At 45.2% G+C, this 26,336-nt stretch overlaps 1 protein-coding gene across 1 annotated transcript in view; it reads right to left on the bottom strand.

Annotated features, from left to right (window-relative positions):
- The window catches only part of ARID1B (AT-rich interaction domain 1B), a 305,167-nt gene that overhangs the window by 54,914 nt on the left and 223,917 nt on the right, over window positions 1–26,336 (bottom strand). Inside the window, 2 exon segments of the mRNA XM_023758177.1 lie at window positions 6,710–6,889; window positions 19,915–20,004. Coding sequence (XP_023613945.1) covers window positions 6,710–6,889; window positions 19,915–20,004 — 270 coding nt within the window.

Genomic DNA, 26,336 nt, shown 5'->3' with positions numbered 1-26,336 from the left:
CCCTGTCTTCACTGGCTCAGGAAGCAGCTGGCAGGGCCTCCCGCCAGCTCTGTGCTAATGGCTGGGGCCTCCTGTGAACAAAGGGAGGTGCTTACATCCAGGGAACCACGGAGGCGAAGCAGTCAGTCTAGACCAGTGGTTGGCAAACTGCGGCTTGCGAGCCACATGCGGCTCTTTGGCCCCTTGAGTGTGGCTCTTCCACAAAATACCACGTGCGGGTGCGCACGTACAGTGTGACTGAAACTTCGTGGCCCATGCGCAGAAGTCGGTATTTTGTGGACGAGCCACACTCAAGGGGCCAAAGAGCCGCACGTGGCTCGAGAGCCGCAGTTTGCTGACCACTGGTCTAGAAAATGTGCGCTGGTGCTGGGCCCAGAGAAGAGAAATGCAGCAGGAAAGCTCAATATGAGGAGGAGGTCGCTGAGAGGATACTGTAACCTTCTGCTGCACATGTGACCTTCGGAGAGCTACCTGTCAGCCCCAGGCTCAGTTTCCTCATCCACGAAAAGGGTGAAATACACGCTTATCCACTCATGTGGTTGCTGTGGGGAAAACCATGATACTATGAATAATTACTGTTGGACACCAACGATGAATAGAGAGGATGTCGCTGAATAGACACAAACTGTTCCAATATTAATAAGGTAACTGTTTAACCAGTGAAATTATCTTTTTACTATATATTGTGTCATATGCCAAATTTTACTTTCATGAGGCAGAATTCCAATTTATTTCTCCAACAGGTAAGTATGAGAAAAAGCATGACATAACAAATATAAAAAGGTATTATCTTAACTCATCAACAGAAGAATCTCTTCGGTAAGAAATGTAGGAGTCTGAGTCATGCTGGCAAAGGTGGTGTGAGCACCTGCCTGTCCCTGGACTGGGCTGCTGTGCCCAGGGACTGCGTGGGGATGGCGCCCCCTGGAGGGAGAGCTCTGATCGGCTTCACCTGATGGCCAAGGCCCCTTCTGAAAGGTCGCTTGGTGCCACTCACAGTGAAGTGTGATTCCGCAGGTCATTTCTCTTCAAACAAATATTTGAAAAGACGGCAGACGGTAAGGCAAAGCTGCAGTCCACTCCTGTGTTTCTCACCGTGGGCCAGGACTGTCGTGACCAAGGCCGGACACAGTTAAAAGGCCCCTGATGACGATGTCACAAGGATCAGCCAGGGGAGTGAGTGAAGGTTGGAACTTGCAAATGCTACTGATTTTAATTCCCAACATTAATTTATTTTAACCCTTTGCACTCCGCTGTCCCCTCTCAGGGGACATCGGAATTCTAGCATATCACTCGGATGTCCCCTCTCAGGGGACATTGCAGTTTATTAGTGATTACGGGGAATTGAGTTATTTCAACGCAACTTTTTGAGACATGCATGTTTCCCTGAAGTTTTATCTTGAAATGGCACAAGAAATTAAATCAAAATATCGTAAAATTACTAAGATATATACAAGAAATGTCAGCGGGTTTTGTGTCGGATTAAACAATAAACTACATATTCCCGATGTGGGACAAAGAAAACGGGACTGCATTGTGTGTTCTAACAGGAAAACACCTGGTGGCAGGCGTCAAACCACTTATTACTGTCAAACATGCACTAATCAGCCTGCAATGCATATTGGGGAGTGTTACAAAACTTATCATACTGTACAAAATTATAAACAATAAAATATTGTTTTTTCTGCAAATATACATTCCTCGATGTCACCCAATTCATATAAGTCCAATATCATTATAATACGTTACTTGGTTCCAAAATTATACTAAATAATACGAGGGTCTGTAAATGCACGTTTCCGCCGCAAAGTAGCGTCGAGTAGCTGGTAGCCAATGTCCAGCATGGTTCGGAGTGCAAAGGGTTAATTACTTACAACAGTTAGCTTCATAATAGTCCAAATTCAAGTTGCTTTGTTTTTAATTTTTCCTTTCTTTTTAATTTTCCGTTTATTTGAACTTTACATTTTCATTTCTTTCCTAATTCCCAGGTTTTGATAAAATTATGATGACTATCAGTCTGTTAAGAAAAATTCATCCTTAAATCTTGTAACTTGAAGGCTACATTTGAGCACTGACAGAAGACTGCATTAACCACCTTTTGCTATAAAATGACATACTTCAATTTGTTTTTTCTCATATTAGTAAGATATTCAGAATATTTCTTTAACAACAAAGCAGGTCAGAATATGGAATGCATACTTTTGCCTAGCACATCAATGTAACCATAAAGTAGAATAGAAAGCTGTAAACACATCCAGTGCGTTACAACCCATTTCAAGAGAGAAAGGACACGCGGAAGAGGGTGTGGCCTGCAGCTGCTTTGGGACACAGATCGCGCACCTGCAGCACGGGGCCGAGCCAGGTGGCAGGTGGCACACTGCAGGAGAGGCTGGGTTTAGGTAATTCAGTGAAAAGGCCGAGGTTCTGGCTGACCAGCCCGGGACAGATCGGGTCATGGTGACAACAGGGCTGTCATGGCCTGGGCGGTCCTCACCTCTCCCACAGCCGGGAGCCGCTGACTAGTAACATTTACAAATTGTTCCTCTTGAAACCGAAACAGCATATGATTATTAATGTGAAATTCACTCTTTTGGAACTGCACTCATTTCAATGAGGTATCATTTAAAGTATGCCTTTGCTGAATTTATGAGAAATATATTCTAACGAGGAAAGGACCATTTCAGATGGCACCTCATTTGTTTTAGAGAAAAAAAACTTTAACCTGTCTGGAAAACATCTTTCACAATGTAATTTAGAAATAAAAGGCTCAGCAGACTCACCTACTTGTACGTTCTGTGCTTCCTAAAACACATTATACAAATTAAGGCATAAAACCAGGGCTGTGTCATGTAAACCTGTGTATGTAGCGCCCAGACACTAGGGACAAATGAGCGGCACCTGGGGTCTGCTAGCTGCCCGAGGCAATACTTCTTGCAGCGAAACTCAGAGGAGACCTGCCTATTGTACAATTGGTGACACATATGCGACGTGGACGGGCAGTGTGGCAGACATTGTTCCAGGGCACAAAACAAATGCTACAGTCCTTGTGGAACCGATTTCAGCTCTCTTCCTCTCATACAAGTTCATTTGTTAATGATCAGCATGTCAATTACATAATTCCTTTCCATTTATTAAAGCAAGTCCCTATGGCCCTCTTTACTTGCGAGCACTCTAAGGGTAGTTATTAAATGTGCTTACTTGAAGGTTTACTAGTTCATAAAATATATGGCGAACATTTTGACACATTTAGATCAGCTTCATCCCATTTGTATATTTAATAATTTAGGTTTTACAGTATTCATAGACATTTCTAAAAATGTCTCCTCTTAACTTCATAGGAATTTTTTCTTAGTCTCTACTATTGTTGATCTCTTTCCAAAACAGCATCTATGCTCCTTGAAGGCAAGTCATTTGCCTTCTGTTTCCCTCGTGGCTCACTGACGGCGTGAGCAGTGAGGAAGGCACCGCCACGGCGTGGGAAATGCCCCACCCCTGACTGGGTGAGTGGCCTAGTCTTCGTCACTGAGGCCCGGCTCTGCCACGTGTCAGCTGTGGGTAAATGACTTAACCTGCTCATTTGCAAAATGGAGACAATGTCATGGGCTTCCCGTTAATTAAGACAACGGCGAGCTTGTCTGAATGTGTGTGTGGGCATGGCCACTGCGCATCCTGCTGAACTTGCTTATTGCTGTTGCCTCAATTTCTCCATCTGTCAAGTGGAGCAGTAACAGCATGTGAGGACTGGAGGAGTTACTATATGAAGGACACTTAGAACAGGACCCAGGCCATGGGAGCACTTGGCACATGTTGGTTATCATTAATAACCAATAGGAGAAGCTGCTCCTGACAATGAAATAATTAGCAAAAAAGAGACTGAAGTATTTTCCCCGAGATTCCTTAAAAACTAAACTAAACCAGAGGAAAGCCATCGAGTTGGAAAAGAAGCAGAAGGTGACACCGACGACCTCTGGGAATCACTGCGCAGTGACTCTTTCCAGAGATCTAAAATGCACACCACAGAGATGCAAGTTGAAAATCTCACTAATAATCCGAGTAGTTAAAGGAAGGAAAAAACCACTTCGTTTGGGACCCTGTTTAAAAGGATCAACGAGAGAAATGCCCAGGTACTGACAGAATGACACGTGCTACGAGCATCATTTCCCGAGCTGGTGTTTGCTGGGAGAGGAAGTGGGGGAGGAAAGGCGAGCGGTCCTGATGGAGCAGCACCAGGACCCTGGGTTTCAGCACCGGTACCTGGAACCAGTTACAGAACCAGGAGGGGCCACCCTCACAGTGGAACGTGCTGGAGATGTGGCCTGGGAAAAGGTGCACACGCAGAGCACAGAAGTACGGACACTTTCTTTCAAAGTTAGAAAGTGCTGTGTGTGGAAATTACCATCCCTATTTTATTTATTTTTGTTTTTAAATAGATTTTTATCGATTTCAGAGAGGAAGGGAGAGGGAGAGAAGGATAGAAACATAAATGATGAGAGAGAATCATTGATCGGCTGCCTCCAGCATGTTCCCTACTGGGGATTGAGCCCGCAACCCGGGCATGTGCCCTTGACTGGAATTGAACCCAGGATCCTTCAGTCCGCAGGCTGATGCTCTATCCACTGAGCCACACCAGGTAGGGCATCATCCTTACTCTAACGGTTTCTATTACCAGTACAGCCTAAACTCAGCACGTTTGCTTTAGGAAAACCTCGGGACAGCAGCCTCTCAGCCCTATAACCACGCAGTGGGTCCACTGGGCTGCATTTGTGTCAGCAGCTCCGAGTGGACGTGAAATTCAAACTCACTGACGTTAGAATCAGAAGCAACTTCCAAGGTAACATAATCCCATTTCCCCAAGAATAAAACAGTTCCCAGTGAGCACCTGTCCCAGGACACAGCAGCTTGGATGAGCCCCTCAGGGGCTCAGTGCTCTTAAATTAAGAACCCTAGTGTTCAACAATTCCAGAAAACCGAGGGCTTTACTCTGAAAAGAAATCCCTTTTTCTACGGAAACTATCGTCCTTTAGTGTCAGCGCTTTCCTGGTCGTTCACAAGACTCGTCAGACATCCTCCTTCCTCTGCGAGAACAGCGGAGGGGAGGCTGTGGCTGAGCTGGGAGCAGAGGGCCCCGCCCTGAGGGGCGCAGGAAGCTGGAGCCTTCCTGGTGGAGCCAGGCCTGAGCTGCTACCCCAGTGAGACCACGGCTCTGACCTGGTCTCCGGTTACATTCTGAGCAAAAGCCCACATTCCCTGTGCCTCTCACAACTTAGGATCTGCGTTCCAACTTTCACAAGTTTCCTCTTTTCACGACAGCCCAGGAAACTCCATGCCGGGCAGGCTTGGGGGGCGGGGTGGGGGGGCCTCACGGTCCTGTCAACTGGATGGAAATTCCCAGGGTGCCCTCCGGCTCAAACATGGAAACCATTCACGTCACGCCTGCACCCCTCCGCCCACAGGCACGGACAGAGGCAGGAAGGGCCGTGAAGAACGTGGTGTGGGGGCTGCTAATACGGTCTCCTACCAGAAATAGTTGGCTGGTAACGAACCAAGCGCAAGAGAACAAAGTGCTACACTGGAGGCACTGAAGGCGCGTTCATTCCTTCCAAAGGAGATCTTTAAAAACAAGACAACCCATCTTCAAGCTGCAAGGGCCAGCAACCAGCCAGGAAAGCCTCCCGAGGAAGCAGGGGGAGCCGTGGAGGCGCCGGGGCCCCGCAGCCCCGCCAAGGCCTCTGGGAAATCAGAAGCTTCACACAGCACACCTGGCCGAGCTGTGGAGGGTGAGCACCTTGCTCCAGTGCCCTAGTAGGAACTCATCATCTTCACTGGGACACGCCTGGTGTTTTCAGAAGTGAGGAAACTGGGAATGGGGCCAGATGATCTCATTCTCTCTAAATTAACCTTTAATGTTTAATTCCCATAAACAAAATATTAAAAAGGTGCTAAATTCAAATGCCTTGTCAAAAGTGACTTTGGGGGAAAAATATACATATATATATCAGGTTTTAAACCTGATAAAAGGATTCTCCATGTATATGACAAAACATACATCCGCTTCCAGGAAGGCACAGAATGCAAACACTGCAATTTGGGGCATAATTCCACTTATTTTTCTACTCTTGCCTAAGTGTCCCCTTTGAAAGACGTGTCCATTTCAGGCTTTCTCCTTTCTTCTGAGAGAAAGACGGGTGATGGTTGGAAAATTAGAACTATTAACCTGATCTGGTGCTTTGGAGACAAACTGGAGGAGATTTAATGGGACGACATCCTTCTGAACCGTGAGCACGTTATCGTAAGGATAATTACGCAGAGGAGGAGGGGGCAGACCAGAATTCAACATAATGAAACCCGAGTTTTAAAGAAGACACTTTTGAGGACAAGGCTTGTGTCATTTTCTGAACAAGCATTTAAAACTGTAATACAGAAATAAGAGTTTACGCCTTTATTGGTAACACGTGTGAAAGCACTTACCGTGTGTCTGATGCACGGATGCTTAATGAAGAGTTTCTATAATTATTATTCCCATCATTATGGGCAACTAAAGGGCTGTGGGTTCGCATGAACCTCACCAACCTGTCAGGTAACACATAACGGGATCTTAAAAGATGTTTACAACTCTCAGATCTTGAAGAACTAATATATGAACAAAATGGCTGCACCCACTGCCGGGTATCTGGAAACACCTTTTTCCTTCCTTCCTTTTCTTTCTTACCTTGTGGTCCATATTGGCTCATCTGTGGACCGTACGTCCCACTCGAGTTGCTCTGCTGAAAGCTGCTGATCCCAGGATGCATCTGGCCCCCAGGAGAGGGGTGAGGCGACATGGACGGGCCTGTCTGCTGAGGTCCATACTGAGACATCTGGGGGTTTCTTTGTGTGCCTGCCATGAAACCTAAGCAGGAAATAAAAGGAAATACATAAATGCAGGTGACAAACACGGCCATGGAACTGTGGAGGGGGTGGGAGACGGTAACATCGAGGTACATCTCGGACCCAGTGTGGGGCTTTCGGAGAGCCTCGGGGGGCTACCCTGGCCTCACACTGAACTCTCAGAGTTCCCGGAACCAGCGGATGCGGACTTGAACCAGGGAAAGGAGACGAGAGAGGAAAGGCAAGTTCCCGTAGCCTGCCTTACGGAGGAGGTCCCCACTGAAAGCAACTGTAAGAGTGGGACCCTCCTTCCCGCCGGATGGACATGCTGCGCACGCCACCTCGAGGGAGCTTTGCTCACCTCCTCATCTGTGAGACGCTGTCACTCAAACATCCCACCCTCCTCACGCCCCAGCCGACAGCAGCCTCCTCCTGCATGTAAGTGTCCTCCTCCTTCTGTCTCCTAGAGCAACAACCATTCACCTCGACTCCTATGCAGAGTGCAGACCTGGGAGTCCCCGACTCACACTACTGCTGTGGGCGAACTGGAAACAACCAGCCGGGTGGCGTGTATCGGCTATTCCAGAACAGAACAGGACTTGCCCTGCAAACCGTTCTGCCTGACGTATCCCTGTCTCCATGGACCATGGACGGCACCACCAACCACCACACGCTCATACCAGGAACCCGACACCATGCCTCCTCCTTCCCTGATTTCCTGTGCGATCCATCCATCTGCACATCCCCCAGCCTCCACATCTGAAACGGTCGCCTCTGCTCCATTCCCACGTCCACACGAGCCAGCCCAGCTCCCTCTTCCTTTCCCACAGCTGCCGTGGTCTAACTCCCCTCCCTCTGCCTCTGCCTCTCCCTCATTTTGTTGCTTTGGTTCACTTTTCACAAAGCTGCCAGACGATTTCTCAGGACCCAGAAAGAAACGAGAGCATGTCTTTCCCTGTGCAGAACCCTGCAAGGCTCCCTGCTGACCCTGGGAACACAGCGCCAACTCCTGGCCTGGGATCACTGTCTCGCTCTAACCCCATTGCCCTGCTTTCTCCTCCTCTTCACTACCCTGTGAGTCCACGGCCTTCTGGGAGTTCTCCCACTGCCAGCTCAGGCCACCAGGCCGCCCAACCCGGGCATGTGCCCTGACCGGGAATCCAACTGTGACCTCCTGGTTCATAGGTCAACGCTCAACCACTGAGCCACACCAGCCGGGCTGAAATACACTCTTAGACAAAGTGCTCCACAAATCAAGACATGCCTCCAAGAAAAGGCTAACACCAAACCAGCAAACTAACAAAGCGCTGCTGGAGAAACAGCTCTGAGAACCCTGAGTTGGGTGCTGAGAGCTCCCGGGCACTGGGCGAAGGCTCCAGTGCGCTGGACAGGGCCGAGAGGGGCGGATTCTGCCTCGTCCGGAGGGGAACCTAGAGCAGAGCTTCCGGAGAGGCTACTGAGGCAGCAGGAGGGGCAGGCGACGTCTGGAGCCAAGGTGGGCTTCCATCAGGGGTCAGCTGGGACAGGGCATGTACAGAGCCCTGGTGGCAAACACTGCAGGCAAAAGATCTTTTGCCGTTGCTTCTGTATAAAGAGATAGACATAAAAGTACGGAGAGCTGTTCCTTATTATCCTATTTCATTTATTTATAAAGATGAGCCTTATGAAATTGAGCTCAATTGGCAGCTTCCAGATATAAATCAGCACAGAAAATGTTTGCTTTTTCAAATCTGAAAACAAACAGAAATCAGAGCACGAAAATTGCTAAAAATGACTGCATCTTAAGACGTTACATGAAATATTTATCTAAGCCTTACGATAAGATTCTCAGGAGTTTCACATAGAGTCCCGTTTAATAAAAAACGTGTTTCCATTCTGTACAGCCTGTGTGGGCTTTCTTCCTTCCGGAGAAGGACTGCGTTCTTCCTCATCAAGTTAGGAAGACACAGGTCCGTTCGCCTGAAACGTCGCTTCAGCCATGAACCTCTGATCAGACTAACGTTATTGTTACGTTATTGTCGCCTCTGGGACACTGACCACAGGCCTCCGTTTTGTTCAGATGAGCTCTGAGATTCTACTTGGGCAAAGCCATTCCTTTATTTCCTTCCTTAAAATATACCCGCCACGGTCCACGTGAACTATCGCTGGCATTCCGCAGAAAATCAACACGTGAAAGGCTCCGGAAGGGGTGGGGTGTTCAAAGCAAATTCCACTGGAATGTGTCCCAGCATAAATTCCACACCTTGGGGGCGAGGTGACATGGGGTACGGGATCTCCCTCCGTCCATAGAAATTGAAATCGGAAAGCTAGTTTTTGCTCTGCGTGCTTTTGCAGTGACACCTCTTACAAGAGCTTCCGGAAATCTCATTCTGTAGTTTCAGTTATCAGTGGTTCTCAACCTGTGGGTCGCGACCCCTTTGGTGGTCGAACGACCCTTTCACAGGGGTCGCCTAAGACCATCCTGCATATCAGATATTTATGTTAAGATTCACAACAGTAGCAACATTATTACAGTTATGAAGTAGCAACGAAAATAATTTTATGGTTGGGTCACAACATGAGGAACTGTATTTAAAGGGCCAGAAGGTTGAGAACCACTGAGTTAGATGCACCCTTCCCAGACAGCCCGGGACAAGGACAGGCGGTGACATGACCACCCTGGCTCCTCGGAGCCTCACGCCTCTGACGGTGCCCGTGGGAACAGAGGCCTGGGTCCCAGCCTGGCTTGCGAACTAGTTCAGGACCCAGCAGGAAAAAGACATGCAGATAAACGTATGAATCAAATTAGCTGCGCAACTTTAGGCAAATGCTTAAAAAATTCTCAAAACAGCCCAGCTGGTGTGGCTCAGTGGTTGAGCGTCGACCTATGAACCAGGTTTGATTCCCGGTCTGGGTACATACCAACGTCAACTCCTGTTGGAAAAACAGTGCAGCCCAAAGCATAGTTCATCTACCCAAGAAAGAGCGAAGAGCAAAGAAGAGCGAGTGTGCCCGGCTAAGGCAGGGGAGGAGTGAGCACAGGACCAACCACCCCGAGTGTGGTTTCCTCATCCGAGGTGCAGGCAGCGGGCAGCCGGTCCTGCCCTGTCTGACACAGCAAAGCACCTACGACCCCACAAGCCACCAAAAACAAGGCACGCTTTCCTGTTGGCACATGGACCATTTATGTTCACGCTGGCATCTGTTAGAAACTCATTCACAGAATAATTGCCTTGCTTCTTCAAGCCAGTCCATGAAAGATGCTTTCCCCCACATGGGAAGTAATGGTCGCGCCCTGCCACCTGAGCAGAGGGCTCCGACTACAAAGACAGACCGTGGTTTCTTGCCACACGTAGGGGTCAGAGTCCCATTTGCAGAGAGAAATAGATTTGGAAGGATATTCTTGCTACAGCTGAATATCTCCAGCGCCTCTGCTGCCTGCTTCTCCTCACGACATGAGCTGGTTGAGGAGGAAACTAATGGCCCGTTCAAGGCTGGGACCCAGGCCCCGTGTTCTCCGGCTGTGCCCTCAGGTGAGCTGGCAGGATGGCCCCCTCCTTCCCTGCCACCCGGGTCCTGGTCAGCGGCACAGAAGACAGTATCTAAGTTCTGCCTACCGACCCTACAAGACCTCTCAGCCGCTGACACCATCCATCATCGGGAAAATGAGTCGGGAGAGCAGACTGATTACCCAGATGGTAGATGGGACAAAACACCTGCCTTCCTTACGCAATCTTCTGAGTTTTAGCTGCAAAAGTCCACTTCAGCGAGGAGTGCAGACAATCGTATGGATGTCTCTATGAGCCTTTTTTAAAGGCTTTCCGCCCACATTTCACCCTAGTCACTTGGACCTGGTGCTAATGCTCACTGCTAATATTTGCACAGTGCTGGGCAACTTGTAACTCTCAGATACAGGACTGCACTTGATCCATGCAACAAATCCAGGGGACACTCTGATCCTGTTTATCTGAGGAAGCAGAAATTGAATTAATTGTCAAGGTCACAAAACTAGTTAGTGGTACAGCCTGTGTCTAAACTCAGATTTTTTGGTTCCAAACTCCTTGGAGATTAAAATGAGGAAAAGCATGTGCTCTCTGAGGTGCCGGAGCTGAAGCAGAACGAGCCTCACAGAGCCATTGTTGGGGAGAGAGCTCAACTCTTCATCCATCCTTGGATCCCGAGAGGCACCAGACTGCAGGGCGGGGTCCCGGCTCACAGGGCAGCGCTGGGAGTGACAGGTGACGCCTCATTCATTTGTCCCCTCAGCAAACGCAGACTCAAGCTCCTAGCACATGCCAGGCTCTTGAGAACATTCGGGATGAGTAAACACAGGCAAGGGGACCCATGTCGGGATAGGGATAGGGCTGAGGAGTGGGTGGCAAAAGGGTGGGAGAGAAGAGTTTATGTAAAGATCCTCGGAGGGGTCCAGCGAGGCGGGAGGCATGAGTCAGTGTGCGTGACACGGAAGACCAGAGAGGGAGGCTGGGCGGGCCGAGGAAGGCCTCCTGACTAGCTGGTGGCGCAGCCTTTCTCCGAAGGCAATGAGAAGCTCCCCAAGGCCTCCACAGAGGGAAGGACACAGTGTAGTCAGTCTTCTGGAAAGACACCTGGGTGCACAGAAAGTGGGCAGGAAGGGAATGAAGCTGAAAAGGCAGGGTCCTGAGAGGTTGTTGAGGGCGCCGCGGTGGCCCCGGCCAGGGCTGTGCAGTGGATACCAGGGAAGGAGATGTGGGCAAAGCGTCGCAGGGGCAGCGCCCACAGACGTGATGAGTAGGGTGGATGCCTTTAGCTTCCGGGCTTGGGCAACTGGCAGATAATGGTCGTTCCGAGACCCAGACCCAGAGGCACAGGAGAGTGCATTATACAGTGCACATGGAATTACCTAAGATCCACGTGTGCTCAAACTCTCACTGAAGCATAAGCCCAGTACAGGTGAGTGTTAACTAGTAAAAACAAGCTTAACTTGGCAAATCCAAAAACACTGCTTATGACAAAATTAACAAAACTGTGCTTTTAAAATATTTAAAATTTAGACGGATAATTCCTCAATGACTATAAATAGACTTTTATTGTATGTGCTACTTGTTTTCCCAGGTTTTTTGTGACCAGATCTCTTGATAGCTGACTTAATAGGAAATTAAGCCCTACACTGTCATTTCTTTCATTACTGACTAGGTTTGGCTTGGTCCACAATCCAGCTCAGAGTTCTGGCTGAAGAAATTAGAATCAGCTTTCTAGATATTCTCTCTTGTATATAACCTCCCATTTGAGTTCATTTTCATCTGTCATGGATTATTAAAAAAGCAATCCTCAATTAAGAGCAGAGGCTAAATTAATTGCATCTGGGGGTGGGGGCAGATTCATTAATGCCTTAACACACCGAGCTGCTATCCTTACACGCAATACACAGGAAAGTGATGTCTCTTCTCTTGACAATGCCCTTGTGCTAAAAGGCAGCATCATTTTATGTAGTACGCTCACGCGGTAAACAAGAGCACCTCTATGTATGGGGTAATTACAAAGGCGGATGGAGAACATTCCTAACCACCAGGCTGCCTGTGAGATATGCCAGCACCTGCTGATTCACCGTCACACTTAAAACAGAGAGAAACAAAACAGCTCCAATCCAACAGAAAGAGAAACAAAATTGTTCCTGCGGACGTAAAAACAGTAAACAATCTTAAATCCTAATTGCGACTTGAAAATTATCTTGGTGGTCTCCTTCGTTTCTCTATTAACTTAATCAGGAGTCAGGTCAATTAAGATATTCAACAATAATTTTTAAAAGTTCAAAACCAATTTTTGGTATAAAAATCACTATGAAACCTGAGCTAGGTGCAATAAAGACATTTAAGAGTTTTACTTATTTGCGTCTCACTATTCCTGGGTTATGAAGAGCGTGGTTCCTTTGGGGGCGGCCGGGTGCTTGGAGGCGGCCTGTTCATTAGCGCCAGGCTCCAGGCTGAGGACCCCAGGGCAGCCCTCACAGCGCCTGGGGCTGAGGAATGTGTGGGGGAAGAATGTGAGGCAGACGCGGGTCCTTGAATCTGGTGCAGAATCAAAATTTCTACAGAGAAACACTGTACCCACAGCAGCAAATGACCCTCGATGGTAAAATCGAAGGAAGTCTTACTAATACGGTAAGCCTTCTTCATTGAAGAACGAGTAGTTGACTGGCTTTTCTATGCTCTAAAAAGATTTGAACCCTCCCAATGGCGTGAAGGCTGACCCGGTTCCGCTGTCCAGCGCAGCCTTTGTGAACACGTATCACCCACAGGCTCTTCTGCGGACCCAGGGATGCGGAGGTACACAAGGCCCGCCTGGCCCGACAGAGCTCGGTCTCATCTACAGTAAGACCCTGGATTTATTTCCAGAGAATGCTTTTCTTTGCCCTTGGCGTTAAAAAGTAACAGAAGATTTGCCCTAAGCAAACAGAATGCCTAGAAATCTGACGAGGAATTCTATTCAGACTTTGAAAAAAACACTAAAATACAGCACTAAAGACTAGGGATAAAATTATCCCAAGGCAGTTAACAATTGGGATTAATAGAAGGAAAAATATAATAATGAAGACATAGTCTAGTTGATCAATCTACAGAACACATGTAAGTTTGAAACATCATATTCTCACAGTAGCACACAGAAACATCTAAAGCAGACTCAGACTCAAGAACAGCCTGGGGGCCAGAGGGAAGGGGGCTGGGGGGCTGGTGAAAAAGGTGGAGGGATTAAGAAGTACAAATTGGTAGTCATAACATATTCACAGGGATGTACAGTACAGCATAGCCGATATAGTCAATAATATTGTATTAACTATGTGTGGGGCCAGGTGGGTATTGAAAAATACCAAGGGGATCACTTTGTAAAGTATATGATTGTTTAACCACCATGCTGTACACCTGAAACTAATACAAAATAATACCGAATGTAAACTGTAATTGAAAAAAGTTTAAAAAGAACATCTAAGTGTCTGACCCCACCCCATCTGCTATTTCCCCCGGATAATGTCTCTATGTGTATTTATAAAAACGGAGCTACTGATACATATCACCGTGAAGATCATATTCCAAACATGAGAATGTTGTCATTCTCTGACACACAGCTGCCAAGGACTAAGTCTGGTTCAAATACTTGAGATGTATGAAACGACCACACGTGCTTATGTTCTCCTTGTCCTGCAGCTGCAGAGTAAATATAGGAATCACGGGCCTGTCGGTGTTGCCCCCACCCACACAGGACAAGCCAGTCCTCACGCAGGCTCAGCAAGCCCGCACTGCAATGTGTTTAACAGCAGAGAGAGGCTGTCATGCAGGTGGACGAGAATGGAGGCCGGGTGGGGTGCTCTTCAATAATTCCGGAAGATTTCACCCAGGATCCCTTCTGTACATATCCACGGTCTCAGAATGATGCCCGAGAACCGCCTCCGGCCACAGAAACGTTTCTAGCTCATCACAGCCCTGCAGCCACCGCCCTTCTGTTTGCAATCGTGTCCAGAAGGGAAAGTTCTTAGTGGCTCTGCTTCCCCCATATCTCGAGGACTAATTAAATCCTCATTACTACCTTCTAATTATTCAAACACTATGGGATTACACAGAGGAAGTCCCTGCTGGCACCCAGATGAAAAGGGTTAAATAACCCGTGTTGGTTTTGAGAACCCAGGTCTAGTTCAGACCTTCGGAAAACCAGCATTAACATGCATATTTAACTAGATACCACTGAGAGAATTAAAAGGGAATTCAATTAAGAGGTTTTTAAAAAAATTAATTCTGACCTCTCTACATCTGTCCAAATAAATAAGCCTTCCTGAAACGGTTTCACCTAATTGCTAATCCAATAAACTAGAAAGGCATTTATTGGTTTCATTAAGCTTAGCATTTTGCAGGGGTTAAAAGTGGGATCATTTTGATGTTAATAATAATAATTCTTATTTATCTACTCCGATGACTATTCCATATTCCCTCCGAGCCCTCTTGGAAAAGAGAACAACAGTCACAAGCCGTTTCCTATTGGTCTTTTCAATTTTTAAGAAATATAGGTTAAAGATTAAGAAATAAGGACAAAACTAAGCTAAATTTGTTAGCTACAATTTTTTGGTAAAATTTATTTCAGTGCGTTAGAGTTATGCAGTGCTTAGGTAGTGTAAATTACACTAGTTTATTTTATCTTTATTTTTTTGGTGAGGTGCTTTAATAGCAAGTCTTTGTCATTTTATGAGGTCTAGAGAGACAATTTGGTTTAAAATAAAAAATATGGCAAATGTGTTAGAGCAGTGGTCGGCAAACTGCGGCTCGCGAGCCACATGCGGCTCTTTGGCCCCTTGAGTGTGGCTCGTCCACAAAATACCGACTTCTGCGCATGGGCCACGAAGTTTCAATCGCACTGTACGTGCGCGCCCGCACGTGGTATTTTGTGGAAGAGCCACACTCAAGGGGCCAAAGAGCCGCAGTTTGCCGACCACGGTGTTAGAGAATCCTAAACTGAAGTCTTGCCCCTTTTCCCCCAAAAAATTTGAGCTAATTTTCTTTAAGTTAGGAAGCAGTTCCAACACTATATAAAGTTCAAACAGGAGAGAATAAAATCAAGCTTATGTTAGAAGTAGATGACAGTATAGAGAAGACAATGTACCGAAGAATAAAGAGGCCAATAAACACCTAAAGTGCTTCCCTTCTCTGTGGAACCCATGATGGCCACATCCACATTTACTTGCACAAACATCTTCATAGGTGGGCAATACAGAACTATAGAAACGCAGTTATTTCCACCTCTATCTAAGGTGGGTAAGTGGATTTGTGGCTGATGTCCAGAACCGCCAGAAGAGGACACTGCGCTGGAGACGGGGTAGGGGTGGGGGCCTGGCGGCCATGAGCCCCTGCTCCGGGGTATGGCCCTGCAGTGGCCAGTGTGGTTCAGATCTTAGGACTGACTCAGGTGTGCTAACAGGGTACACAGTGGTTAAATAAATGTTCCTCCTGACAGGATACAAGACAAGAAGTAACAGCAGAGCTGGCGTTCAGCACCTGGAACCTGGAGGGACCTAGGCTCCGGGTCATGTGTCAGCACTGCTGTCCCCCAGGAGGACTTTGGGGAGAACCAGGAAACGGCACCTCCCAGCACAGGCTGCATCTCTTGCCCTGAGCAGGTGTCTCTGGACAAGTGAGTTTCTAGATTCTTTGCCATTAAAAAAATGTGTATAAATGTGGAATCTTACTCTTAATCTTATTATTAAAGCAAGATGAGTATAGAAGGGCCTGTTCAATTTGGTGGTTTCAGCACTCAGCAGCACAGAAGGTATGTTCTTATGGTTTCTGAGAAGAATACATTTTTTTCGTAAGATGCTAACTACTCACCAATATATTTTTTCCTCTCTGCTTCTCTCATCATTTTCCTAATTGGGGGGTGAGGAGCATGATATATTAATTGTAAAGGTATAAATTAATGGGGAATAGCCTAGCAAGTGTTTTCCTAGATCTACTTTGTTCTATACATACTGTTGGTACACATGATGGTAAAAACAAGCAAGAAAAATGTTTTTATTATTGTATCAAAGCATTAAAATGACTGCCATTTACCATTAAAACATCTGATCAAATGTCATTAGGAGCTAACATTTCTTCCTGGATTTTAACAAATAACAAAGCCATTTTAAAAAATTCTTGCTGCCCAGCATTTTTTTCCACTGTGAAAAAATTTTTCTTTAAAATATATTTTATTGATTTTTTACAGAGAAGGGAGAGGGATAGAGAGTTAGAAACATCAATGAGAGAAACATCGATCAGCTGCCTCCTGCACACCCCGCACTGGGGATGTGCCCGCAACCAAGGTACATGCCCTTGACTGGAATCGAACCTGGGACCTTTCAGTCTGCAGGCCGACGCTCTATCCACTGAGCCAAACCAGTCAGGGCTGTGAAAAAAAAATTTATTTATTTAAAATACATATGGAAATGCAATAATCCTGTTTGCCACCCCCCCACCCCCCTAATAACAGCCTACATTCAACAGCATTCTGCATTAGTTTTGGATGTATAGCTTACTACCCAGTTTTTAAGAAAATTTAACTCCTAAATGGAAAAGCATCATCCAAGAGTCATTCTGAAATATGAAGTTTTCCCCTTCAGTGGGGGCTGTCTAACCAGCAAGAGGCACATGTCTCCAACACAGTCTTTCAGAGAAAGTTTGGTGAACATGTTCACGAAAATAAAGTCAGATTTAGCAAATTATAAAATTCACTAGAGGCCCAGTGCACAAAATTCGTGCACTGATAGGGTCCCTAGCAGCTGATGGCTGGATACCCCCTCCCTTCCCCTGGCTGCCTGCCACTGCCAGCTGGGGCCTCCCTCCCTTCCCCTGGCTGGCCCCACCCCTTGGTCGAACTCCCGGTCGAGGGCACAATTTGCATACTACACTTTTATTATATAGGATATTTGCTAATTGAAGGAAATGGTCATTCTAACTACCCACATTGTTATGTACTCACTAGAGGCCCGGAGCACAAATTTGTGCACCAGTGGGGTCCCTCGGCCTGGCCTGCGGGTTCGAGCTGAAACCGGGCTCTCTGACGTTCCCAGAGGGTCCCGGATTGCGAGAGGGCACAGGCCAGGCTGAGGGACCCCACTGATGCACAATCGGGGCTGGGGAGGACTCGGGAGGTTGGCTAGCGGGGAGGAACTGTGGGAGGGCTCTAGGGCGTGTCCGGCCCGTTGATCGGCCAGACCCCAGCAGCAAGCTAACCTACGAGTCAAAGCATCTGCCCCCTGGTGGTCAGTGCACATCATAGTGAGAGGTTGAGCAGCCTTAGCATATCATTAGCATATTACACTTTGATTGGTTGAACCGACGACCAGACACTTAGCATATTACGCTTTAATTATATAGGATTATCAGTTACCAAAACCACTCTACACAAAATAAAGAAAATCAGAGGGAAAACAGTAGCAGACATATCAACCCAGTAGTTTCTATACAGTGACATCAGAGGAAAATCCTAGATTTTGCCTTGCTAATATATTCGAGTTAAAAGCTTAATTTAACTATGGTTCCTCGTTGTTTCGTCCTTAACATTTGGTTTTGTACATTTTCAAATTTCTGAAACACATGTCATTTGGAAGGGGTTGGGGAAGACGTTGTTGGAGGATCTTGGAGGGTTTTCCCCTTTTTAGTTGGTAGAGATAAAGGTTAGAATTGTAGTGCTTTCAAAGAAGGTACCTCTTATCCTTTAATGCTTGCAAAAGAAGGAGGATTCTCCCAGTGGGAATGATGTTTCAGTATGGATTAAGTGAAATAGCAAATATCTTTGTCTCAGCTCAGGTCTGGCCTGAGCAACCTCAGTGCGATAATTTCTCTAGTCCTTTTCCCTCCTTCCTGACCCAGGACCACAAAGCAGCTGCAGACCACAGCCAAGGAACGGAGCTTGGGGAGGATCCCCTCGCTTGGCCTTCCAGTGCTTCCTGTGAACTTCTGTAACATCTCCCGGATGGCCAGCTCCACAAGGAAGTCACACAAACTGGCAACACAGAGAGGATGAGCTACAAGAATGATTTATAGGACCCACAGAGGGAAGTTTAGAGCAACAAATGCACACATTGCACACTTATGAAACTCATTATAGTGTCGTTAGGAAGCAGTGGTCTCAAAGTAGGGTCCTTGGATTGGCAGCATCGGCAACACCTGGAACTTGTCAGAAATGCAGATGTTAAGTGTCCCACTTCAGACCCACAGAAACAGGCATCTGGGGTGTGGCCTAGCAACCTATTTCAACGTGCTCTCCAGGCGATCCTTATGCACCCTAAAGTTTGGAAACCATCCATCAACGATTCCATCACTAAAACATACTGTAGTAACTTGATAAGTAAATGAAAGTATTAACTATACATTAGATGATAACAAAAATGTTAAATATGTAAAGGTATTAGAAAATCAAAATTTCATTGTATTCCTACTAAACAGTCATTTCAACACAAATGATGTGTAGGTAAGGCTAAGCCTCTTTTCACTGGCATTACTTTCTAAGCAACATGCTACTGAGTTTTTAACCTGTAAAATAACTGAACCTTATAATTCTAACCAGTAGCAAGTCATATATAACTCATATAGAAATAATTATTAACATTAGGGGTCAGGAACCTTTAAATATTAGCTACCAAGCTACCGACTTGTCTTGTGGGCAAGTGTGAGAGGGAGGGGACTGCAGGAGGGTGGCACCTCCTGTGGGGGGAGGGGCTAGCCTGACTCCCAGCAGCGCAGTAATCTGGCCCAGCACCTGATGGTGCTGTAGGCTTGTGAACCCATCTCCACTAATGTGGGTTAAAATCACTGCACCACCACCAACCAAAGTCGCTTGGCTACCGGAGGGAAGAAAAGACACAGACGTCAACAAATGAAGGCCAGAGGCAGTGATACCTGGAGGTCAACATCAGAACTGAGCTGAGGGTCAAAGGGTTTGCGTGTAAGAAAACTTGAATGCTCAAGGGCTGCAGGAAAGTCCTTTCCTCTGGCTCTGGCACCAACTAGCCTCTGAGAAAGAGGAAGTCATAGGGAAGAACCTCTAAGGCCCCACTTTCTTTATTTGTAAGTGGAGGTGACGGACTCCCTGATCTTTCAAGATGTTCCAGTTCTAAGATCCGGTAATTTTATAACACAAGGTCTTACTGTGTGTTTAAACTTTTAGTATTAAATGTCATGGAACAAATATTGATCAAATCAGGTAAACACCCTCACTAACATTTTACTCGTTAGAATCACCATCCAAATTGAATCGTTAATGGTCATTTTTACACAGCTAAGTCAAATATTGGACTAGAGTTATGTATAAACTGCTTCGGGCTGCTATGCAGACATATATATGCTTTGAATCTTGAACAGTACTCTGGTAAAATTTCACCCAATTTGCAAGAAAGCATCCTTTTCCCCATATTTGTTGTTACATGTAAGGTTCTTATTTGTTTCGTTCATCTGATGAGGAAACAACATCCTTTAAAATTACTTACAAGGATATGAATGGGTAAGCAAATTCGTAGAAGCCCCAAATACTCACAATGAGAAGTGTGGCCAACATAAACTGAAGACTCACCTCTTTCCTGTGGCATTGGTGACTGGCTCAGGGCAGGATGGGAACTGGATTCTGACTGGCTCCCAGGTGGCTGGGGGGGCATCTGACTGCCTGCAAAACAGGAGGGGAAGAGGGATGAGGAACCCTTTGCATTAATGCTGCAATTGTACGACACCAAGGCACACTTACATTTTTATTTAATCTTTATTATCACAAAAGGCACGACCCCCCACATAGAAAAAGAGCTCAAAAAGCATAATATTTCACCCTTTTTTTGGTGTGTAAAATGAAGAGGAAAGATGCATAAACATATTTAGTAAATGACCTCCAGAAAAGTTCAATTTTTACTGGATGAGTTCCCAAACTCAGAGACAAATCAATGAGTAGCTGAAATTTCCCGGCACACCCTTCTTCACTGCTTTTCATAAAATCCAAGACTGGCGAACTAAACGCATCCTCCTGAGTTTAATCTGGTCTCTAAGTGGGCAGGTGTGATAGTGGCCCACAGTTTCTCATTGTTAATATTTATTCAATGTTGTAATAGTAACCGATGTCTAAAAACCCTTTGTAACTAATCAGAGATTTAACATAAACTTAGGAGATCTCCATTAAAAAACATAATAATAGGACTACAAAATATAGTGTAAGTTATCACCAAAGAAGGAAACAGCATCTGCATCTCTCTTGATCTTTGTTGCTAATAAAGCAATCACATCTATTTGGTTTCCATGTACCTAATGTGTGTTCAGTTTGTCTTCTCAAACTATAAGGTAAGCTCCTAGACAGAGGATGTCTTTTACTCCTTTAATCCCTCCATTAGCATAACAAATATTGGTTATTTAATACCCTTAATCTGAATCAAAGGAAAAGATGCTTCTTATTTATTAATTAAGGAGAGACAATGAATCATGTGAAGGCAGAGACAGGTTTTGAAATTTAAGAATCATCACAGGTACTTGATGATCTCAACTCTCTGGCTCAGAGGTTTAGATGTATTTTCTAAAATAAAAATATAGAATAAAAAAGGCAGTTCAACTTAGCATAGACCTCAAGGCACGCTATTTTATCTTCTAGCCCAGTGATGGCGAACCTATGACACGCGTGTCAGAGGTGACACGCGAACTCATTTTTTTGGTTGATTTTTCTTTGTTAAATGGCATTTAAATATATAAAATAAATATCAAAAATATACATCTTTGTTTTACTATGGTTGCAAATATCAAAAAATTTCTATATGTGACACGGCACCAGAGTTAAGTTAGGGTTTTTCAAAATGCTGACATGCCGAGCTCAAAAGGTTCGCCATCACTGTTCTAGCGCCTCCCTTTGCTAAAATAAATTGGAAAGACAAAAATATACATAACTATCTCCCTGGTATGGAGACTTGAGCCTATTAGATCAAACAAGTAGTGGCTCTGACACCACAGGACCGCCTCCTCCACTTTGGACAGAGCTGAGAAGAACCACAGTTGCGCAGAGAATGAAATTAACGTACTGTGATCACCACCAATGACCCTGTGAAGGTCAGGAGCAGAACCTGGTGTTTCACACTGAACGACAACCTTCTGTGTTGGCACCACGGCATCCGCTTGGCCAGGCAGCGAGTCCAGACCAGCAAGAGAGAGTTCTGAGTCTCTGAGGACGTTACTCATTACTAGTTCTAGAAACGGTTGCATCTGTGACAGCCAGAGAGGCGGGAAAATGATTTTCCACCCAGACAGGCTAGAAATAGTTGTTAAAATATAATCATAAAAATTCTCATTGTTTTTGGGAGTTTCGGCATCTCACTTTTAGAAAAGAATGTAAAACTTATGAATGCATTTCTGAGCCTTCCTGGGGTCAGCTGCCACTCTCATCCTCAGATAAAGTGAAAATCAAGACTTGAATTTCCAGTCACCACTAGGAGGCGCTCCTCCTAAGTCAGAGCCACACTGAAGGATGAAAGACCAGACAAGCAGCACAGACACTGCCTCAGACAGGTGGAGTAAATTAGCATGAATACCAACTAATCAAATGTAAACACTTCACGTTCTGGACGAAACAACTTCAAGGGGAAACACTGGTCACCAACTTGGCTACAGGTACACAGCAGTTGCTGTGGGTCACGTCTTTCCTATGAACTACCCCAAGGCCCCAACCCAAAGTCCATTTAGAAATTTAAAGCATTCTGCAGTCAAATCCTGACTTCCAAAACGTCACCGGGGAATCGGCTCCCAGAGGGACAAGTGCTCACATCACAATGACTGTTTCTGCACGGCTGGATGCACAGCCTCACGACAGTGAAAACAAACTGCAATTCTGCGTTAACAGAGGACACCATCACCTACACGATGCATGCCCAGGGCACTGCTCTTACAGGCAATTCAACTAAAAAGAAAAAAGGCTGTTTGAAACCATCATGAATTCATAAAATCCTGCCACACCCACGCAGTGCTATTGGTTGGCTGGCGCTAAGACATAGCTGTTTAAAGCCACGAGATAATTTATGTACTAAATTCATCCTTTAAAGAAACAGACACGAACTTTTCATGGTAAAGACGGGTTTGCCGAAGCCGTTTTAAATTCCCCATTTGCCTTTACCCCCATTTTCCCATCACAGTGTCATAATTACAAAGAAATGCCTTCATTCTCCCTTAAACCCAGGGATAGGCCAGATAGAGCAGATGCTGAATCAGAAGACCTTTGAGAATCACGATGCTGAAGATGCATTTGTGTCCAATTTCCACGTGAAGAAGACAATTCCAAACCCTTTGCACCAACCGAATTAAGTAAACACCTTCAGAACCATGGATTTTTATGACATATTTTTGGCATAAGTAAAATAAAGGTTTGGTAATTATTTTAAAAGAGAATACTGCCATGCACAGTGAACAAACTAACTTATAAGTAGGCTTTAACATTAAAACAGTTTTAGAGAAAGTCCATGTTTCCCCTTGTCTATGTCTATAAAGATGTTAAGCACAATGGGAAAAAAATTACAACTGGAAAAACCCATGCTATGAGTTGGAGTAAATTCTACCACTTTACACTCAGGTATTTATTCTCCAATGACCATTTACTTTTGATTCTCAGCAGAAGTCCATATTATGATTTTTTAAAAATATATTTTTTATTGATTTCAAAGAAGAAAGGAGAGGGGGAGAGATAGAAACATTAATGATGAGAATCACTGATTGGCTGCCTCCTGCACACCCCACACTGGGGATCAAACCTGCAACCTGGGCATGTGCCCCAACTGGGAATTGAATGGTGACCTCCTGGTTCATAGGTCGACACTCAACCACTGAGCCACACCAGCCAGGCCATCCTATGACTTTTTATTTTATTTTTTGCTAATCCTCACCTGAGGACATTTTTTGCATTGATTTTCGTAGAGAGTGGAAGGGAAGGGGAGAGGCAGAGAGAGAGAAACGTGAGAGAGACACATTGACGGGTTGCCTCCTACACACCCCAACCAGGGCTGGGGATCCAGTCTGCAACTGAGTATGTGCCATAGACCCTTCATTCTATCCACTGAGCCAAACTGGCTAGGGCCTATGGTTTTTCAAGAAAAATAGTTTTTCCCATTCTCCAATGACCACGCATATACAATAGTGTGCAAGATTTTGCTCAAACTAAGAATGAAACATCAATAAGTCACCCGAATTTGTACTTTTTGCTGACTTTCACATTTGACTCTCAACACAAGTTATGTTATGAATTTTTATTTAAAAAACCTTTTATTTTTAAATTTTTTTAGACTTAGAAGTTATAAAACTAGGACAAAAAGTTCTTATATCCCTTAACTCCCCTAGTGTTCTCATCATATATAACAATCAAATAATTACCACAAGGAACTTAACATGGTGCAATATTGTTAACTAAAGACCTATTTGAATTTCACCAATTTCCCACTTACTGTCTTTTTTCCTCTCCAGGATCTCACATTGCACTGAGTTAATTTTTAGTCTCCTACAGCCATTAAAGACCAGTCTTTCCTTTTATGACCTTGACATTTTTGAAGAGCACTGATCAGATATTCTCATCCTCAGATCCTCACTTCACTCGTCCAGGGGTTCAAGACATTCTCACGTGTCACGTGATGTTTACCTTTATTACTTGGTAAAGTTGGTGCCTACCAAGTTCCTCCAATGTCAAGTCACTATTTTGCCCTTTGTAGATGGTAAGTATCTCAAGGGCGATGCAAACCCTGTGTCCCCTCAAACTTGCACCCACTAACTTTTTCATCCATTGGAGAGTCTTGTCTGTACAGTCATCACCGCGGTGTTTGCCAATGGCGACCCTCTCCTTGCCTCTTTCCTTCCACATTTACTAACAGGAGTCTGCTGCAAGGAAGAACTCTCCTCTTGCCCATCTGTGTGTGTGTTTACTAGACTGCTTCCATCCATGGAACTCACTGTGGCAGGCACACTACAGGGCGACTGCCAGTGAGCCACACTCTTGACTGAGGGCAGAACCTGTGACCTGGCTTCTAAGCAAAGAAATAACAAAAGTGATAAAATATCACCCCTAAATCGTAGGAGGCTAAAGGGATTCTGCAGGGGTAAAGTCCTGAATTGGATGACTTTGAAATAGTCAACAGGGAGAGGATCTGGGTAGGCCTGACTTTACAGGAGGACCTAGGCCTGTGCTGCGCTGGCATGCTCCGGATGGCCTTGGAGAGCAGGCTTCCATGAAATGAACTGAGCCACGCGGCAAGGACAGGCAGCCTGCAGAACCCGAGGGCCTCACAAGCACAGGAAATGAATTCCTCCAATAATCTGAGAGACTGGAGGCAGATCCTCCCGAGTTGAGCCTCCAGGTGGAACACGGACCATCCAACACTGCAGCCTCCTGAGACCCTGAGCAGAGGGCCCAGCTAAGCTGTGCCTAAATTCCTGGCCATGGAAACTATGGGGGAATAAATGGGTATTGCTTTAAGAGGATAAATTAATTCATGGTAATATCACAAGAACAAAAAACTAATAAACTCATGGACATTTATTTTATTCTATGGATTCAAATCCAACATTGACATTACTTTGTTGCTCAAATTGTTCCAGCTCTGGCCATTGGAATCTTCATGGAATCACAAGCTGCTCCAGGCCCATTTTCTATCTTCCCAGCCCCAACCCTGGAATCAGCCACTTTTCCTAGGAGCCATGGTTCTCTGTACAGAGAATGGCTTCAGAGACTAAGACCTGGGCACTATGTTTGCTCATTTTTCTGGGGTGTTATTGCTTCTAGATCCTCTCAATGAACAGATAGGAAATCTTTGTTTGCACACTAACCTGCACATATACACCTTGGAAATTCAGTATTTAATTGTGTATTGTGTGTATGAAACCATGAGCTTATTCAAATTCCTCTAATTCCAACCCCAAAATAGAAAATACATTTAGCCTTGTCCTTTTCCTTGTTTATAACTCCTTTTTCCAATGGTAAAAATCCCAATTCTCATTATCTAAATCAGTTTATTTATTTATTAAATTTTAATATACATACAAAGTACTTTCAGAATTACTAACCTATATCTTTGTAAAACCACAGAGCCAATTAGTAGGGCTTGTATTCTATTCTGAGTTCCCTCTACATCCGAATTGGATCTGTTTTGATATTTTGGGGATATGTGAAATACTTCCATGGGCCTAAAAGTCAGCATCCTACAAAGAGACATATGCAGAAGAGTTATTCACCCCGCATCCCTGCTATCTGCTGTTCCCATTTCTCCTTCTTTCCACCCCTTTGCCACCTGCCCTCTACAAATAACCATTCTCCTTAGTTTTTGGGTTCCCTTCTCACTATATATTTTTTTGTATAAATGAGAAGATACCTGCATCTTCTCTTACATTATCTTCTTCCTTCCATAAAGGATAGCAAATCTTAGCTATCTTGGGGCTTTGCTTTTTTCACTTAGCAGCACAGCATGTCCTGGGAAATATTTCCTATCAGTTTATAACAGTCTCTTCACTTTTATGTAGGTCTACATACGCCTTCGTGTGAGTGTTCCACAATCTGTCCAACCACTCTACTATGGACGGCACTTAGGTGATTTCCAATTTTTTAAGAAAATATATCTTTATTGATTTCAGAGAGGAAGGGAGAGGGAGAGAAAGCGATAGAAACATGATGAGAGAGAGAATCCTTGAGCGGCCGCCCCCTGCACGCTCCCTTACTGGGGATCAAGCCCGCAACCCAGGCATGTGCCCTTGGCCGGAATCGAACCTGGGACCCTTCAGTCTGCAGGCCGACTGTTAAGTCTTCTTTGGTTTCTTTCAGGTGCACAAAAGTTTTGCACATTTTATGTTAAGTTTATTCCTAAGCATTTAATCTTTGTTGCCATTATAAATAGGATTTTCTCTACTAGTATGTCTTTTAAGTGTTTATTGCCTGTATAGAAGAATGCTATTGTTTTTTGTATGTTAATTTTATGTCTTGTTGCCACTGCACTGGATTTTTAGTTG

The sequence above is a fragment of the Myotis lucifugus genome, unplaced genomic scaffold (genome assembly GCF_000147115.1).
Source record: "Myotis lucifugus unplaced genomic scaffold, Myoluc2.0 scaffold_125, whole genome shotgun sequence".
NCBI classification, from domain to species: Eukaryota; Metazoa; Chordata; class Mammalia; order Chiroptera; family Vespertilionidae; genus Myotis; species Myotis lucifugus.
The sequence above is the reverse complement of the archived record's forward strand: the minus strand, read 5'-3'. Positions and strand labels throughout refer to the sequence as shown.